We start from the raw sequence: 19,161 nt of genomic DNA on the forward strand, positions 1-19,161 counted from the left end.
ATGGCATGGATTCTGATTTCCTTTCATGCCCTGCTCTGGCTCTGTGCTTTAAGTTTCTGGTCCAGTGACTAGACGAGAATGTGAAGAGAATCCATAGGTTTCATGATTGCTCACAAAAGTAAATAACTCTGTCTGTGCTCTCTTGAAGTGAACTGCTGAATGAGAAGCACAGTAGCCTCCATAACAGGTACGGGCACTGCAGACCGGCCCCTGGCTAGAGTCTTGCAATTCTTGCCAAATGTCCTGTCTGTGTTTGTGAGGGTGTTCTCCAGGGAAATCCCTTCTGCTAGGTGATTCCCCACGGGCTTCGCCCCAAGGCAGCAGGCGTATGACATCACGTTCCTGCTGTGGTCCAGAGGGCAAGCCGGAAGCCTTAACCAAAACACTGTCTTTCAAAGGGCAGAGAAGAGAATGCTCCTAGAATAAACTTGTCCGAGTCAGTCTCATTCACACATGGTTCTTTTATCCCCTTTGCATTGTTGCTTTGCTTTTTCTCTCTGTGCAAAAGGTTTGGGATTGGATCCACTTGAGATTCAAGCAGCCCAGAACTTTGGGGGTGTTGGAAATCCAAACCCAGGTGCAGATATTGAAAACTACTCCGATCTTTCTAATAAGTCAAACCTGCTCAAAATCCAACCCCGGATGAGCCAGTCTCTAATATACAGGGGGTAAGGCTGGCCTTGCCCAAGATATACTGAGGGGCAAGGGCGGCTCCAGGCACCAGCGCAGCAAGTGCGTGCCTGGGGCGGCAAGCTATGGGGGGCGGCCTGCCAGTCGCTGTGAAGGTGGCAGTGAGGCAACCTTCGGCGGCGTGCCTGCAGGAGGTCCGTCGGTCCCGGTTTCGGCGGCAATTCGGTGGCAGGTAAGCCGAAGCCGCAGGACTGGCAGATCACCCACAGAAACACCGCCGAATCCTCGTAACCAAGGACTGCCCGCAGGCATGCCGCCGAAGGCCGCCTGACTGCCGTGCTTGGGGCAGCAAAAAACATAGAGCCGCCCCTGCTGAGGGGAGAGTTGGCAGGAAGCAAATTAAGGTTCTCTTTCCTCCATGGAGGGAAGTATTGCTCCCAATAACTGTTTGCTAGGCATACAATATCCTGAGACACAGAGAGCCACCACTTTATGTTGCTTTCTTAACATCATCTTCAACTGCATCTTGCCTTCTTCTTGTGCTCAGTATCCTGGGGATGCATCTTTTCGGCTGTAAGTTTGCTTCGGAGCGAGATGGAGACACCCTGCCAGACAGGAAGAATTTTGACTCCTTGCTGTGGGCCATCGTCACGGTTTTCCAGGTACAACAACAAGAACTCCTTACCAAGCACGCACTGTGGGGCTGTAAGTGGGGGGGGGGAGAGTTTAGATTTGCTTTCCACAATGCTCTGCAGAGCTCACTAAAACTAATAGCTGAGGGGGAGAGAAACCAAAGAGTATCAACAGGGGGGAGAGGGGAAGCATTTTCTGATGATATGAGACAATCCATGGAGATCGGATGAAAGGGGAACTCCCGGAGATGCCAAAAGCTGCAGAAGAGAAGGCTCTTGCAGGAGCAGTGGTAAGATTCTGAGGAGCGACAGAGGGGTAATTAGTCTGAGTAAAGGACGGGTCTGCGAGCAAGGCTGACACAAGTCCAATGAGAGCTGCAAAGCACGACAGCCAGCCTGGAGTCCTGTCTCCATAGTAAGGAGAATCTGCTTTATGGCAATAGTTTGTACTGAGTAGTGTATTGCTGTTGGCAAATCTAGACTGTGTATTCCGAGTCTTTGGTGGATCTTCATCTGTCTTTGCAGACAGAACAAAATGCCAGTGCCTGCTACATGGTGGTCATTTAAAGCTCTGTACGGGCCTTGATATCAACTGGAGTTCCATGCACAGAGTTAGGGCAGCTTGCAGCCCTTGGGGTTAGAGTGTGGGGAAGGGGAAGGGGGAGAGGAAGGGGAAAGGGGAGGGAGAGGGTGAGGAATCAGGTGCTATCCCTGTCTTTGCTTTGATTCATTGGGTGACCTGAGCCAAGTAACAATCCTTCTGTGCCCATGTGGAACGTGAGTGCACTTCTCTCCCTTACAGCACTGTTGAGAAGCAGCCATTGTACAGCATTAGTATTACATATTACCAATGTGCTGGGTTCCCCAAGAGTAGGTTCTTTGCCTGTTTAAGGCTGAAGATACAACTCTGCCGACCTGGAGCGTAAGTAAGAGCATGTAGGAAAGATGAGTGTCCCTAGTCATATAACCCGAACGCTGGGTTACTAGTGAATGTTGGACTGTTGTGATGTCCCTTTACGCTCACGGTGCTCCTTCTCCATAGATTCTGACTCAAGAAGACTGGAACAAGGTTCTCTACAACGGCATGGCATCAACCTCTTCCTGGGCTGCTCTCTACTTCATCGCCCTTATGACGTTTGGGAATTACGTTCTCTTTAATCTACTGGTGGCCATCCTGGTGGAAGGTTTCCAGACTGAGGTAAAACCTTACAGAGGCTCCCCTCTTTATCTCTTTGTTTCCAGAGCGAGGGAGGGTCTCGAACCAACATCCATCTGGAATTTAGATTTACAAAAGGGAAACTGATGAACTTAAATAGAGAGAGAGTGTGAAGGAGAAAAAAATAGCTCTTATTTTTTCTGTTTCTTAGCTAGGACCAAGTGCAATAAACCAGGCTGTTTAACTGAGCTTAAATGAAAAGCTTTGTTAGCATTAATATAATTGCAAGGATTCAGCTGTGAGTCAGTCAGTGCTGATGGAATAAAATGCTCTAAGAATGTCTTTGCAAGGGGCTTCGTTGTGTTTGGGAGCCAGATAAAAAGCCATCCCTGTAAAGTTATGCAGGTTGGTGAGAGATTAGTGACATAATTATCTTTCTGGGATGGTCTGTGTTGTCGATCTCTTCCTGCTTGCGGCTCAGTGACACTTTTGCACATTTTTAACTTCATTGTTCCTAGGCTATCGATTGATTCTCAGGGCTGGGAGCCTCTGTTAAATATCCTCTACCTTCCATAAGGATCTATGGGAAGTCAGCGAAGAGGTCTTAGATCTGAATTGAACTTGACCCTGTGTCTTTCTAACAAGCGGTTCATAGTGAATGAATATATAACGAACTCCCTGAAACTAGCAGACAACCAGGGCTGCCTATGACCCAGGTCTCTGCAGGCTAACAGAAGCAAAAAAACATAAAATGTTCATGAGGAAGGAGAAGAGAGAACTTTACGCTTTGCAGAAGGGCTTAGATAAGGAAGTACAAGCCAGCACTATTCATCAGTATCTAGTAGTACAGGTTGTAATTTAGAGTGATGTCTCAGCTGATGGCTGTGTGTGTTGAGGGAATAATAAACATTAAAGTTTGTCACCTCCCTGTGCCATAATAATCCATCACACCATAACTAGCTATTTATACAACCTGATTGTTTTGATATTTTCCAAGTGCCATTTAAGGGGATAATTTGTTGAATAGTTCTGGGATGAGGGTGTATGTACGTGTATTGTCATTTCACACTGGGTTAGTGTGTTATTTTTAATTGCCTATTATCATATCCATCTCTCTCTGTAAGTTGTCTTCTCTGTCATGGAAAATGGAGTTAAGGTCATTGTCAAGTTCTTCTGAATCACAAAAGATTTCTTTGCAGGAGGTGGTATGTGCTTTGCCTAAGTAAAAGTAAGCACAGGTAAAAAAAACAAAAAACAACAACCTTGTCCTCTTGTGGAGTGATGTCTGACTTGAAACTCAGCCTCTCTCTGGTCAGTCTTGTTCATTGATTCTAGAATGGCCACCTGATAGAAATATCACTTGCTGCAACTAGCCAGTAAAGAAAAGGGCTTAACTTTTTAAAAACAGCATAACAACATTTCACTGAGAATGCAAATCCAGGTGTTTTTTTTGAGGAAATTAGTTTGCCTCTAGACATTAGAATAGAGAGATCAGATTCTGATCTTAAAATCACTCCTGTAAATCCGGAGTGACTCCATTAAAGACAGGGGAGGTATGCCTAATTTAGGCCCCAGTTCCGGAAAGCACTAACACGCATGCTTAACTTGAAGTCGATGGTACGTATGCACATACCTAAAGTTCAGCGTGTGTTTAAGTGCATCCCTGAATCAGAGTCTTACACTTGGTGCAACTGAGGCCAAAACCTGGGCCCCCGGTCTTAGTTCCAAATTCTGATGTCTGTTATGTTTGTGTCATTCCTATTGAACTCCGTTGATGCTAATGAAGTTACTCCAGATTTACACCGGTGTCACTACCATTGGAATTTGCCCCTTTTGTGACTCAGACTTTTGTAATATATGGTCATCTCCCCCCCCCACCCCCTCAGCCCCTGGCGAATGGTAAGAAGTTCTCTGTAGTCTTCTAGTCAAATGAAATCTTGTACGCAAACCTCTCGGTTCAGTTGCAGTTTTTTTTAAGGCAGGCATGTAGATAGGGTGGATGTTTGCTGGATAGGGTGAGCCAGACCCTCAGCTGGTGTAAACCGGCATTATTCTCTTGACTTCAGTAGAGCTACATCTTCTTACATCCGCCGAGGGTCTGCTCCTGCCTATTTTATTCAGCTTTACAAGCAAAAAAATGTTTCCATTTCTTGCTAACACACGTAGCAGGGGGCCATCTCCTAAGTGAAATTAGGTGAGATCATCTCCCATTGTAAATAACACCAAGCTTTTATCTCAGGTGATTATTCTTGGGTCCTTGACCCTCTATTCCTGGTTTATTTGGGTTTTTTTTTAATTTCATTGTCCTTCAGATTTCTTCACAGAGTGTGTGACTGCTGCCTTTCTCTCTCCGATCCTTGAGTGCCTTTCCTCCAGCTGCAAACACCTTGTTAATGTTAGTGCATGCCTTTGCAGGTCTTTTGGTTGCTAAGCAGCAGATGTACATATGCGGTTAAGAAACAAAAAGAACCTGTTCCAAACTTTCAACAGAGATCCCTGTATTTCATTGTAACCTGACTATTATGCGCGAAGGGCACACACAGGATTTTCTGCAGCCTGGGTTTTTTTAATGTACATTCTGTGAATTACTTAGATTCAGAATTTGTGTCTGAAACCACAGCAGCTCTAAGGTGTGGAAGATTTGCTGTGTGACTCCATTTGATAGAGCTGCTAATACGATATTACTTGAGTGAACTATCCGGTCTCTGCCCTGGGGATTTATCTCTGAAACAAACAATGACTCCTGGTAAGAGAGCTTTTTGTCAGACATAAAGCTCCTCTCCTGGGGGACTTCATGATAATGTTATCTCTGAAGCATATTCTTCCATTGGTAATCCTCTCAATTTCATGTTCCCCTTGGTTTCTCTTCCTGTCTCTGGCAATCCTCAGTTGCGAGTTTGTCTCATCTCCCTTCTTTGTGCCCGTTGTTCTTTAATTCCACCTTTCCCATCACAAGGCAACCAAGGTTCAGTGAGGACCGGGTTGTGTATGCATGCAGAGCACTTACGTGCTTTATACATTAACTAAGATAAAAACCCAGAGTCTGTGGTGTAGTACCAGACCATGGCTAAACAATCTGAGACAACAGAACCTTGACTTCTCCTGGGACTCAAACAGAGGGAAATGATCAATTTTCACTCATCAGTGATTTAGATTTTGTACTGTATTTTTGTCACATCCTATACTTTTTACACTCCAGTCAGTTTCATTGGGATTATCCTTATGAAGGATAATTGTGTGTTTAATCTTTTGCTGGGTTATTCATGTGTTTTATTATTAGAATCAAATTTTATAATACTTTAAATTACATGTACAATATATGCTTGGAAAGACATTGCTATCCCTGTTTGGATCCAAATTTTAACTTACTGTTCTTAAATATTGTTCTAATGTATAGAGGGATGCAAAATCCAGTACCTCCAATAAGTTAGCCCAGTTGGCTTAGCAAGAGCTGTGCAAATAATGGATTTTTCAATTCATTGGCAATTTCAAAAAATCAGGAAAAATTGTTTTGGGTTCAATAGAAATAACATTTTTTGAAATGTTTGGTGAAACAAAAAGTAAAAAAAAAATGTTTTGGGTCACATAAACCTTTTGCTTAGATTGAGATTTTTTTCCCTTTTTAAAATTAAAGGTAATTTTGAAACAAAGGAAAAGTCAAAATGTTTTGTTTAGAAAATATTGAAACAAAACATTTTGCCTTTTTGTAAAAAAATAGGGTTTGGGTTTTTTTTATTTGACTGAAACAATTTCACCAAAATTGACAGAAAATACACAACATTTTTTTTTGGTTGACCTGAATCTGCATTTTTCACTGCAAAATGTTGATTGAAAAATTTTACCCAGCTCATAACCCGTGCCAAGATACCAATGTGATAGGTGAGAGATACACCAAAAATAATATGCAAACTCCTCCTATTGCCTCTATAGTGTGCAGCTAAATTTAAAAATGCCATTCCCAAAGCTGCACATGTGTCTCCAAACATGCTTGAATATGCTGAAAAGTAAACACAAGTCTGTCAAGTCAACTTTTGCTGTGGAAGGGGAAATGCAAAGGGGAATAATAAGTGTTTTCCAAGTGGAAAAGGATAAAGTAGGTACAAAAATGTTGTTTTGGGGGTATTTGGGGCCCAATCCTGGAGTCATTACTCAGACACAACCCCCAGGACCTGATCCAAAACCCACTGATGTCAATAGACTCCGATTGACTTTGGGTCAAGTCCCCATTGATTTCAATGAGAGTTGATAGGGCCCAATCAAAATAACAACATATCTAATTTATAAAAGTTTCTGATGGCTTCCCTTGAACTAGCTATTTCGTTTGGCTTTAACGGGATCAGTATTATGTGTTAATTAAACGCATGCATTGCTGCCTAATGACAGCATAATAAATACAGATCTCATTTTGCAGCCACAAAAAACCTGAGCATACATGGTTTTAATAATCAGACGGTATTTCATTAATGCGAACAGCTATCACATTGGAGCTAAATCAAATACTCCTTTTGAAACACTTCTTTTAAAGGTAAGGATGATCTCTTCTAAGGGCTGTGCTACCTTTCATCCTTTCCTTGCACTGAACAAAGTCAGTGGCGTCTGACGAGTCCAGAGTGTTGTGACCTATTCTGCTTTTTAATCTTGGTATGAAATTGCCACTGATGGGTACATATTATCCTTCTCTACCCTTTTTTCTTTTTACTTTGCTTCCTTTTATCTCTCTATCTCTCTTTTTATGATCCACTCTCAATTTTGATGCCGAAATTGTAAAAAATCAACCCACCCTCCTTCCCCTTCCCCCATTTTTACTTCAGGAAATCACCAAGCGAGAAGACGCGAGTGGGCAGTTAAGCTGTATTCAGCTGCCTGTCGACTCGTCGGTGGTACGTAAGAACTCAGCATGAACCCACCCAAACGCCGTCTGGTAGTTGTCTCTCTCTGTGGTGACTGGTCACACACCATGATGCTGTTCTCATTGTAGTAGCTGTCGTTCCTTTTGTCGTCATTGTCAAGCAAGCCTTGATTTTAAGTCTCTTCCTTCTTTGTGGAGTCAGACAGGTCAACACAGACTCCCCAGTCTCACCTGAAACTGTTCTGGCTTCCTGTGTCTTTTCTGTACAGGAATCGACTCTTCCCACTCAGGAGAGCTCACAAATGCCTCTTTTAAACTCCCCTCCCCCGCCCGCCCCTTGTAAACCTGAGGTATGGGTGATGCTGTTTCCCATGCATGCTTGTCAAACACCTCCCTGATCACGCACGCTGCTCCCTGCTTCTGGACAAAACCTCATTCCCCTCATGCACGTCCGCCCTAGCCCCTCTAGCTGCATGTGGTGGAGTGGAGAGAACTGCCAAAGACTGAAAGGACCTAGAATCAAGGCTGTCTGTGGACACTTGTGTGTCAGAGCGCTGTGCTCTGGAGAAGTCAATATTAGCATTGAGGCAGCTGCAGTAGTCACTGATGGAAGAAATGCTCTAGCTCCACCGGGCGTTATGGACTGGTTGCTGGAATCGCTGGGTGACATCCTCTGGCCTGTATTATGCAGGTGGTCAGGTTAGATGATCATAATGGACCCTTCTGGCCTTAAAATTTATGAAGCTATGAAACCAAGCACTAACCAAACCTTGCCTCCCCTGCCCTTTACTCACCCAACCCTTCCCTTCTCATGCGTCTTTCCTTTTTCACTTCCACCCCTTTTCTGTTCTGTCCTGCGAGCTCTGGCTTTTACTTTAGCACAAAGGCACTTTCTATCCTGTTCAGGTACATTCTGCCCTCTTTCGTACTTGCTGGTTTAGCCACTGTGCCATATGGTCCATCTCAACATACTCTTATATTTCAAAGGGATTTTAACTCCATGTTCTCTCATAAACCCTTTTCCATCCAGAAAGGCAAACCGGGAGCAAAAGAACAGGTAATGACCACGAGGCCCTGCGGGGAGATGCTTGCCTGCAGCCGCACTTAATATGTCACACACCGCATTAAAGGGGGTGATGGTATGTTCTGTTACAGCTACAGTAGGCTGCTTCAAAGACACGGGGTTTGGTGCTGTGGGGACAGAAGTTTGCAATCCCCATGTGGTCCTGCTCCTCCTCATTAATGTGCATCTCTTATCGCCCCTGAGAGTGCACCCTTTGTCAGTGACAGAATATTTGAGGAACACAAATTAAGTAATGAAACCTATTTGCATTGCTTATTAGTTTTTAACGACCCATTAAGGAAAAATGAAGTGGCAGGCTTTCTGGGAGAGAATACTTGAAGTCCACATTCCAATAAAGAGACAGAGAATTTAAAAATTGAACTAAATTCAGGCCAATGTTAATTTAATATTCCTTCTTGAAAGTGGCAGTCCTCGCCCTTTGAAATACTGCCGGCCCTGCAGAGTGAGTTTCCTCAAATAACAGGGTGATTTTGCAGGACAGGAAGAAATTTAAAAGGCAAGGACTTCCTTTCATGCTCTCTATTTCCGTGACGACACTTCTCTGAGAGAGTCCACAGTGTGATTGGAGAAAACATAACTGTTTGGCTGAACCAAAGAAAGGGTGTTTTCCTTTGAGAATGTGGGTCCGACCCTGGACTCTTTCGTCAAGCAAAACTCCCATTGAGTTTCTAGGTGGGCTTTGCCTCAGTAAGGAGTGCAGGTCTGGGTCTTGTATTGAATGTCACTTCCTTCAGTCTGCCACTCTAGCACTTCCCTCCTAGCTGGAGCCTGTTCTGGCTTTTAAAATCAAACATGTACCCAAGCACCAAACTTCATTAGGGTGGACCAGGAGTAGTAGTGCAGCTTAGTCTTCACTGTAGGTGTTGGGTTCTCTTGTGCACCTAGGTTCTCCTAGAGCTAAAGTAAGATTCTGCTTGGCTTTTCTCTTGTCATTGCATTTCCCCTCTTCCCCCTTCCCCTCCCCATATACATCATACTAAGGGAGGGGGCCATTTTGCCAGAATTATGGTTTCAGTAGTAAATCAACCCCCTTCAGGTGGGAATAATTCTGGCAAGCTCTATTCCTGGCTGATGTATTGTGATTATACCACACCCTAAGTATTTTTCCTCAGTGCCAATGGACAGAATCAAAAAGGGCTGAGCTGAGAAGGTCTTGATTCAGCCTATGTCAGATGTCAGCAATGCCTGAGCTAGGCATTGGCAGAGCACCATAAGCAATGGAAGTGATGAGCCATGGTAAATTATTTCACACCATTCAAGGGGGACTCGCGTTGGTTTCCTGGATAGGTTTCTGATGACAGACCAAGATTAAAAGGGGAAACCCCTCGTCAACTCCTGGCATTCTAAATAGTACAGCAGGATGCAACGCCCCTAAATAAATAGGACAGTTTTCCCACTTAGTATTGGGTGAAATGGGCAGCTTGGGGAAGCCTAATTAGCTGTTATTGGGTTGTCTCCCTTTGGGAGCTGGTCTATCACATACCAAGTGCTCTTATGGCACTTTATGTAACTTTTCAGAGACAGACACCAGTTATCTGCTGAAACCTGCAGTCAAGTGTTTATGCCACTTGCTGAAGTTTGGATTATTTCATTTAAGCTTCAGTGGAAAGAGCTGTGTTCAGTGCTTGTGTGTAAACAGTGCTAATCCCCAGTCCCATATTAATGGTCAAGGACAAAGAGAGTCAGTTTTTCATCCAAAGAACGTTCATCAGGTTTACGTCCTTTCCCTGGTGTCTGCCCGGTGTGCAGCTCCAGCGTAGGAGGTCAAGTGGTTGTCTTCTGACCCCAGCACTTGGCTGCTTTTGGGGGCTATACAGTAGCTCTGCCCTTTGGGAGTATAGTTAACAGTATGTGGTATAAATATGTGCATGCCTCATTTTGTGGAAGGTGATGTCCCATTGTGGTACAAATTTCAGTGGGTCAGTAGGTGTGTTTTTTGGAGATGGGACCCATTGTTCAAAAGGCATTTCCATACTACCCATAGCCAATTATCCTGGTTGCTAAGCTGCTCTGTTTTGCTCTAGGGAGATGCTTCTAAGTCTGATTCTGAGGGAGATCTTTTCCCTCATAGCCTGGAAGAAGAGGGTGGACTTAAGAAAAACTTGTCAAACCCAGCCTGTAAGTAACCACGCTGGAAATCAGTCCTTCTAGGGCAACTTCACTTGATAGGAGACACAATGTGTCCAAAAGAGGAAAGCCCTTCTTGGGGGAGTGTTTACGCAGTATCTCAGGCCATTGCAGACTCTATCAAGGTATAACTGATTTTAAATGAGTCATGGATCGTGACCTAAAGGCAAAGATATGTAATGGTGTTAGTCCATTATCTCCCAGTAAAGCCCAAGAATCAGCCCATATACTATTGATATGGGGTTTATACCTGGGGAAGGAAACAGCAGGGAGCCGCTGCCTGTAGTTACCATTTTGACAGGCAGCAGAGCTGTGATGCACTAAAGCTTGGAGAGCAGGCACAGGGAATGGTCAGGATGAGCTTTGCAGGGAGACATATTTATTGTCCACAAGGTAGAAGATTTGGGGAGGTAGGAAGAGGAGAAACTGGGGGAGTCGAAGCTCAGGGGATAAGAAGGAGAGTGTGGGGCCACAAAGCACACTCGGCAGTGTTGTAGGACTTCTGTTGAAAGAACGTGGAGGAAGGAGTACAGAAAGGGAAGAGAACTGGGGAAGAGCGTAGGGAGAGGAAGTAGGGAAAGAACTTACAGGAAGAGAGGGTGGGACATTGTGGGAAGCAAAGCTTGGGAGGAGATGAAAGAAATTAATGGAAGGGGGAAGTTGGGGGAGGCATGGTTGGCAGATTGCTGGTGCTCCTGAAGCAGCAGATGACAAACCAATGTCTGTTCTTGGCTGCTGATCTTTAAAACGGGTTTATTTAAGTCCCCGTGCCATGCAATTTCTGGTTTTAAAACAAAAACCCAACCTCCCACTCACTCATTAAAAATCTCCTTTGTCCCATTAATTGAAGAGTTCTCTCCTTTTCGTGAAATGACGTTATTGGCCCTATGTCCTCCCCATGTTCTGATTAGAGCTGGCTCCTTTAGGGCCATCACATCCTTTGTCACCCTGATTTTGGATTCAACTTGAAGGGTGACGGAGAATGATGGTTTATTGCATGTTCCTAGAGCTGCAGTATTTTAAAAACTCCTTGTTTCTTCCAGTGATGGTACTGAGCGACCTCCCAGAGCTGAAGAAGAGTCTGACCCCACCCCTCATCATCCACACAGCTGCCACCCCAATGCCAATGCCAAAAAGTGCCGTGTTCGGAGATGCAGCTCGGGGCTATGAATCTCGCAGGGCCAGCAGTGTCTCCATGGATCCCAATGCCTATGAACTCAAATCACCGGTATGCAGCTCATCTTCTTGATCACACTTTGTGGCTGCTTTGTTTCTGTTTGGTTTGTGTGGCTGTTTCCAGCTGTGTGGGCTGTCTGTCTGTCTGTCTAGATGTTTATACTGTGCTCGCTGCCTTGGTATCGCTAGGCCTGCCCATTGGGAACAAGCACGAGATGGTGGCAGTGATGTTGGGTTGACTCTTTCCATGTTCTTGTCCCTTCCTCAGTCCAGCATACAGAGCTCTCCCCACAGCCCTTGGAGCGCAGCCAGCAGCTGGAATAGTCGCCGGTCAAGCTGGAATAGCCTGGGGCGGGCTCCCAGCCTGAAACGCCGGAGCCAGAGTGGGGAGCGCAAGTCCCTCTTGTCTGGGAACGGGAAGGAGAGTTCGGAGGAAGGGGAAAGCTCGGACGAGGAGAGGTCCAGCCGGGCTGGGAGCGTCAACGGCTCTTTACCTCACCGCATGGCGTCGCTGGAAACGAAAGGCTCGTTCGATCTCCAAGATACCTTGCAGGTGCCTTCCCTGTACCGAACCAGCAGCATGCACAGCAGCCGGACCGCTACATCGGAGCATCAAGACTGCAATGGGAAAACCTCCCCAGGAGTCTTGGTACAGCAGCTCCAGATGGATGATGATGACGCTGATGATGAAGGCAACCTGGTAAGACAAAGCAAGAGTCGGTGGCTGCTGCACTTCTTGGCTTTCCTGTGTTTAACTGACACCCGTTCCCGTAGCAGAACAACACTGCTGAGCGCTGAGTAATAGTCCACTGCTCTAGCACCAGACATAAGAACATCATGTAAATCACGCGTAAAAGCCACAGGGGGTCCATGGGTTATGAGGTCATCTGGGACAGCTTAAATGCTACCATGATGTTTAACGCTGCACTGCCAAGTGGTGTCGGGTTGTACTTCAAGCTGAAGTAATCTTGGGGTATCTGTGGGGTAATATTGAGGCCTCTGGGGAATAAGGACGGGCTCCTCTTACGTCTTTGCTGTTATTGATTTAGCACCGTGGGTGTGCTCTGTGCATTACATATGGACAAGCCATAGTCCCTCCCGGAGGCACCGACTTTCTGAGTTCTCGGGGACGTGCTCGACCCCCATTCTGCCCCAGACCGCGCCCCCACTCCACCCCTTTCCCCCAAACCCCTGCCCCCGCCTTTTCGCATCCCCACTCCGCCCCACCTCTTCCTGCCCCATTCTGCCTCCTCACCCCCAGTGCCTCCTGCATGCTGCTGAACAGCTGACCACCGGCGGACAGGAGGCGTTGGAGGGGAGGTGGAGGAGCTGATCGATGGGGCTGCTGGTGGGTGCTGAGCACCCACTATTTTTTTTTTCTGTGGGCGCTCCAGCCCCGGAGCACCCACTGAGTCGGTGCCTATGTTCCCTCCCCTGGAGGTTTCTCCACCTAGGCTTCACTGCAGCCCTGGCTGGAACACACATTTTCCACTCCTCGTGTTACACCCATTATCAGTCTGCACAGACACAAGTGCCGATTCTGGATGCATAACCTGTGTCCCTCAAAGGGACTGAGCCCCCGTGGCCTATCAATTTGCAGCAGGTGGTGTGGGGGGGTGGGGTGGGGGAGAGTGAAAGTTACAAAATGAGATTTGGGCTTTGCAGCAGGAGGCACGATTAAATGGCTTTGAAAGGAGCCCCAGATGTTCTTAGCTCTTGGACCTGAGCGTGGTGCCCGTTCTGTTCTTAGCGCTTTAGATGTACTTTGTAGGGGATCATGCAAAGCTTTTCTTTGATGTCGTTCACACCTTTCTATCCCCCGCCTTCCTCCCCATCCCAACTTTTTTCAGTTTTGGGTTAGGATGAGTGCCAAAATCTTAAAGCAAACTCAGTGAAACCACCAAGTTCCAATTGGTTCCATGTTGGAGCAATGAGCACCTCAAATCTCACCTGCTTTCTCTGCAGAACCATAAATGGCAACATACAGGGGAGAGGGCTGATGTGGTCCATCTGGGATGTGCAGCTGTGTTTGGAAGACTGTGTCATTTGGTTTCAACTTCTGTTTTTCAAGTGATATTAGTCATGCAGTGGACATAGCCTGGCTATCTGTGCATTTTCTGAGTAACATTTGGCTAGTCTGTGTAGGTGCACAGGATGCAGGTCGGGGTGGGACAGGGGAGGAGACCAGGGTATAATGAAGAGGCATTAGTCCAATATGTATGTCTCTTTCAGAGGTCTGAGAAGTGCCATTTAGAAAATGTTTGCTAAAAGCATGGCAGGGGGAGAAAATCAGCTGTAATTTTGCACTGATTAGAGATGTGAGGTGGTTAAGAGGCATTTCCCATTTTTACATTTTCCCTGGATCTGTGTTCTCAAATGAATGTGTGTAATTTGCAATGAGACGCTGTGCCCAATTTGTGTAAATGCCAGAGCAGTTTCAGCATTAGAGTCACTGCAACCGCACTAGAGATGCATCTAAATACAAAGAACCAAACTGAGAGCTGTCATCCACCCTGTCCAGCCCCTTTAAGGGAAATCAGGGGTGCAGGTTAACACCAAACTTGGCCTCCAGGCAATAAGGAACATAGAATGTGACTTATCAAATAAAAACCTGCAGACCACCTTCCCCACGTATCTCAGCTTCTGGAGGTCTCCTGGAACTTTATCTCCCTGTGCGTACAAGCGTATATGTGACACCAACATCTCATTTTATTGAGATCTTTCTCTCATTCATCCCTGACCTTTTTCTATTATGTTAGCAAAACCTGCAGGGGGACGTTGCAAAGGCTAACAAGACCTTGAAACATCTTCCGTAAGATACAGCAGGAGAATTTCGCTCCCTATCCGGAGAGTTACAAACAGGATGAGACAATAACATGTGAGAAGCAAATTGCTAATAAAGGGAGAATCTAAAAACATATACAGCTCACCCAAGGGTCTAGGCTTATTCTGAGTCGTGAAACTGCCCTAGCTCTCGGACAGCTGGCTTGACAGCTAGCTAAAATCAAACTCTAGGCAGATAGCGATTGACACTACGGCAGCAAAGTCTGATGATCTTTAGGATAATGGTCTCCGTGTTCTTGTGACGAATTGATGTCCATGAAAGACCCACCAGTCCTGCTCCCCTTCAATTTGACGGGAGCAGGATTGGGGACTATGGTGGGGGGGAGGGTGTACTCCAGTCCATGCTGAACAAGGAAAGGCTTAAACCCCATTCATTGCCCTGGAAACAAAAGCGCAGCCTGTAGGGACTGCATCAGGCTAGGAGTGAGGAGCTATAGCCCACTAGGCAGATGGACAGTGTTGCTGACTGCTGTGCCTTGTGAACTAGGAATCGTGAAAAGCCGGAAGTTTCTTACGAGGTAGAATGCTTCTTGGAAGGAGGAGAGGACTGGAGGCTGGGGAAAGACCCTGGCCTTCTTTCTCCTTCATTCTCTCGGCAAGGAGAGGACTGGGGCTGTGGGGACATCCTGCCAATAAGGGAGGATTTGTTTTCTTTATTTGGTGGTTAGATCACTTGGGCACACAAGACTGTGTGGAATTAATTGCTGAACCAGGAGGAAGCCAGGTTTGTGGGGGAGGTGGGGGGAGCTTCTTGGTTTGTGGTGTGTGTTAGGCCTGTCTACTCTAGGAAATTAGGTTCTGTATAGCTACGCTGCTGTGGAGTGTTAAAAATCCACACCCCTGAACGACGCAGTTCAACCAACATAAGCCCTGGTGTAGACAGCGCTAGGTTGACAGGAGAATTCTCCCATTGATCTAGGTACCACCTCTGACGGAGGTGGATTACCTACTCTGACAGGAGATGCCATCCCGTCGGTGGAGGTAGTGTCTTCACTGAAGTGCTACAGCAACGCAGCTGCAGTGTTTTAAGTGTAGACAAGCCCTTAGTCTGCTTAGACCTGCGATCTCAATAGATTGGGCAGTGACTCCTGTTACTGTCCCAGAAAGGAGATAAATGGGTGTTAGCCATCCATATTTGGACAGAAAAAGGCAGGCATCCGCCAGCATCTGAAACCTGTAAGTTGTCAGTTGTAAATTGACCGGGCCTGGAAAATGCAGCACAGCACAAACACTGGCTAGTCTACCTTAGTGAGCATTTCAGATGCAATGAGCAACCAGCGTGGGTCTGAAATAGGCCTCGTTCTCCATCGTAGTGTTAGTCTGGGCAAGTGTCTGCGAACAGTAATTATTGGAGAAGCAGCTGGGGCAATACTGAGACTATGAAAGCAGCAGGTTGAGGAAATATCTTAGTACATTTCATTGGTATTGGAGAATGAAAATTTGAACTTTGAGAATGTTAATGGATGCTAAAGACGACCATAATTGCAAAGTACATACTGACGAGAAACGGAGGTTCTTTTGACCAAGATATAGTTGCCTAGCCACAAATCTCCTTTTTTAAAATATACTTATTCCACTCTGTCTCAGATGTGGACTCTCAGGCTATAATTTTAACTGATTGCTTTAACCTGGTTCTTAACCTCCTAGAAGTGCTGCAAACCACTTTGGTCACCCTTGAGATGGAATTTCTAAGAAAAGGGCCTGTAATTATTCTCAGAAGAATCATTATTAAAATTATCAAAAGATCATGATCTTATTGCTAGCTGGAGACTTTTTTATCCTCCGTCTCAAGACCAGATTTCTTTCCCGCTTACCTGAACCAAGCACGTAAGTGGCACATCAGAACATACTGCGTGCAGTATCTCGTAGTTTGCATCCTGCAGCTAGTAAGTTGGTAACTGACTGCAATCTCGGAATGAATTTCTGAATCAGATTACCGCATTACTGCATCTTTAAGCTGAGATTTTTAAAGACTGTAGTCTTCTCTGCTTTCCATGGACACAGTATAAATATTTACTGTAAACAGACTAAAGTCCCTGTAGGAATGCTTTAAGATCTGGGTTTGCTCTGGTGTACTTTGCCAAACTTCCCATCCCTATTTTATTGTGCTGTGCTATGAAGTGGATTGTTTGCTAGACCAGTGTCCTCCCAGTGTTTCAATGGTTCTGTTGGTAATAGCTGGTAAACCACGTGGTGCACGTTTGAGATGGAAAGTGCTATATTCTGGTAAAATAAGATTCATGTTTCTTGGCTCGTCCTCATTGTGAGGGTGCTCCTGAATTCTTCCACAGAGACCACGAGTTTTCTCCCTTTTTCTAACAAATAATGAAACAGCGGTTACTGGAAAATAGTGTGTAGATTGAAGAATTCGTTCCCTCAGTATTTTTTGAGCTTCCTGCTCTGATTTCCTCGTGTCACTTTTTGGGCTCTTTGCCCCCAATTTAACCTGGGTAGAACAAGAGGAAATTTCAAGTTTTTTCCAAAGAAAATAAACAAGCTGGACTCTTATTTAGATCAACGTGATCCTAGAGGACTAAATGTGCCCTTATGGAGCAACTCCCAAAAAGCTGTCCTTATTGGATGTACTTGATGTTTTCTGCACTGAACTAAAAACTAGAACAAGGGCCAAAGTCTGATCTCCCCGGGCCCAGTTTACATTGGTGTCACTCTATTGACTTCCGTGAATTCACACCCAATGAACACTGGTGTAAGTGAGACCAGAATCAGGCCCATTACCTTTTCTTCACAAAATAAAATCAAGGGACCAAATTCTGCTCTTGGTTGCACAGGTGTAAATCTGGAGGAACTCCACTGAAATAATGGCCCAATACAAATCTGGATTTATACAGGGGTAACTGCAATGGACTCTGACCTGAGATCTTTGATGTTCATATATGCTGGTCCAGTTTTTTGTTTCTCTCTCTCACTCACAGTGAAATTTCCACATTCTGCAAAAGGTCCATTGTAATGTAGAACCAAGCTGGTGAGAAATAGGAGCAGAAAGAGGGGAAGCTACGTAGTCTCAAACCAAAAGACTCTTCAAACACAATCCCCCATATGCAAAGTGAGAATAATTCTTTTTGTGCTTTGCACTAGTTTTGTAACAAGCAGATCAACAATCAGGGAATCATCTATTTTACTATCTCAGTCTTCCCCCGCTCAGTGTTTGGAATGAAATAATCCAGTCCTGAGATTCATAATACATCTTCTAGCTTGCATTCAGTTGACTTGTTAGGCATGGATGGTTTATTAGCAGATTTTTTTTCCTATAATAAAAATTGTATAGATCAATGTCTCTGTATGACTCCAAGACGTATATCAGTCATCTTTTAATGTCAGCATTCTTCCCTTCTGCCCTCAGAAACACATTAATAATATCCGAAATTCCTAACCAGGAAACTATTTTTCAATAGATCTCATTAATGTAGTCTCTAAAGGGTTCTCTATTCCCTCTTTGATGTTTGAACATAACACTGGTTAATATCAATGGGAGTTATGCACGTGTTTTGTCCACTGGATAGACCCCTGGGGCATGTCTCTCTTTGTCAGCTGGGTAGAGCATTGAGCACAGAGGGAGTTTAGCTTCAATAGGCCAGCAAGATCATGCCCATAACATTCTGTCTAAACGAGCAACTGAATTAAAGGGTTGTTGGTGGTTGTTTTTCTTCTTGTTCTTCCACATCTTTATTCATCCTGGCCAGGTGTGTCTTACGAACAAATAGATGTGATTTAAATAACATAATTGATATATCTCTTTGAACATAATGCAAACTCCAGCAGCAATCAGGCTGATTGTAAGCAATGCTGTGTATCTGGACTTTGCAGAGAAAGCATTTGATGGGGGTCGACTGGAAGTACTCGTTTTTTATTTCACAGAGATTTGGATGTGGCTCAGATGATCATGGGCCAAACGGTGCTCTCAGTTACACTGGTGTAAATCTGGAGTAACTCCTTTGACTCCAGATTTACATGGATATAACAGAGACCAGAACTTGGCCTTGTATAAGGAAGCCAAAGCTTCAGTAATGACTGATGGATCCATGTCCCAAGCCTTTCCCATACATGTTGAATAGAGGGACATGATGGAAGTTCACTTTTCCCCTTTATTATCTGATGTAGCCTTTGAACTGCTAGCTGCAACAATTAGACAAAACCCAAAATATCTTTGGCATTAAAACTGGACGAAAGGAACATAAAGAGGCATTCTGTGCTGCTGACGCATTACCATTCACTTCAAATCCCCAAGATAAATACCAGAAATGCTTTGAATAATAGATCCTTTTGGAACCCGTCCAGTGTACAAAATTAACTGGACCAAGTCACAGCTCTTACTACATGTTCAAGGGCTGGGGTAGCTATCAAGGTTCTATCTAGAACTTCATAAGGTGGTTTCAGTTTGTCACCGAGCATTTTCATTAAAATGGACACTGTACTAGCTATTACCAGTTGCTAATGAGACTCCTGGCTGAGTGCATATAAGCACAGAAAGCATTTCACCCATTCCACTCAATTACACTGACAGCTCCAGTTTTTACAGTCCAAACCAGCTCAAACTGCTAATTGCTCAGCTCCTAGGGGGAATGCACAGGCTTGTGTTTAAACTCTCTCATTTTATGCACTCCCAAGGTGCCTGTTTTGACTAGCTGTCTACTGGGTAGGGCAC

General features: G+C 45.0%; 1 protein-coding gene across 16 annotated transcripts in view; it reads left to right on the top strand.

Annotated features, from left to right (window-relative positions):
* LOC117887252 (canalicular multispecific organic anion transporter 2-like) overlaps positions 1–19,161 on the top strand; it is a 255,099-nt gene that overhangs the window by 66,320 nt on the left and 169,618 nt on the right. For 13 of the 16 annotated variants that reach the window (XM_034789635.1, XM_034789622.1, XM_034789620.1 and 10 more), the window contains 6 exons: positions 1,178–1,292; positions 2,305–2,460; positions 7,230–7,298; positions 10,376–10,469; positions 11,522–11,706; positions 11,923–12,354. In XM_034789635.1, coding sequence (XP_034645526.1) covers positions 1,178–1,292; positions 2,305–2,460; positions 7,230–7,298; positions 10,376–10,469; positions 11,522–11,706; positions 11,923–12,354 — 1,051 coding nt within the window. The remainder of the gene's footprint in view (positions 1–1,177; positions 1,293–2,304; positions 2,461–7,229; positions 7,299–10,375; positions 10,470–11,521; positions 11,707–11,922; positions 12,355–19,161) is intronic. The other 3 variants (XM_034789625.1, XM_034789627.1, XM_034789639.1) reach the window with 1 other exon arrangement.

Source organism: Trachemys scripta, chromosome 14 (assembly GCF_013100865.1).
Source record: "Trachemys scripta elegans isolate TJP31775 chromosome 14, CAS_Tse_1.0, whole genome shotgun sequence".
NCBI classification, from domain to species: Eukaryota; Metazoa; Chordata; order Testudines; family Emydidae; genus Trachemys; species Trachemys scripta.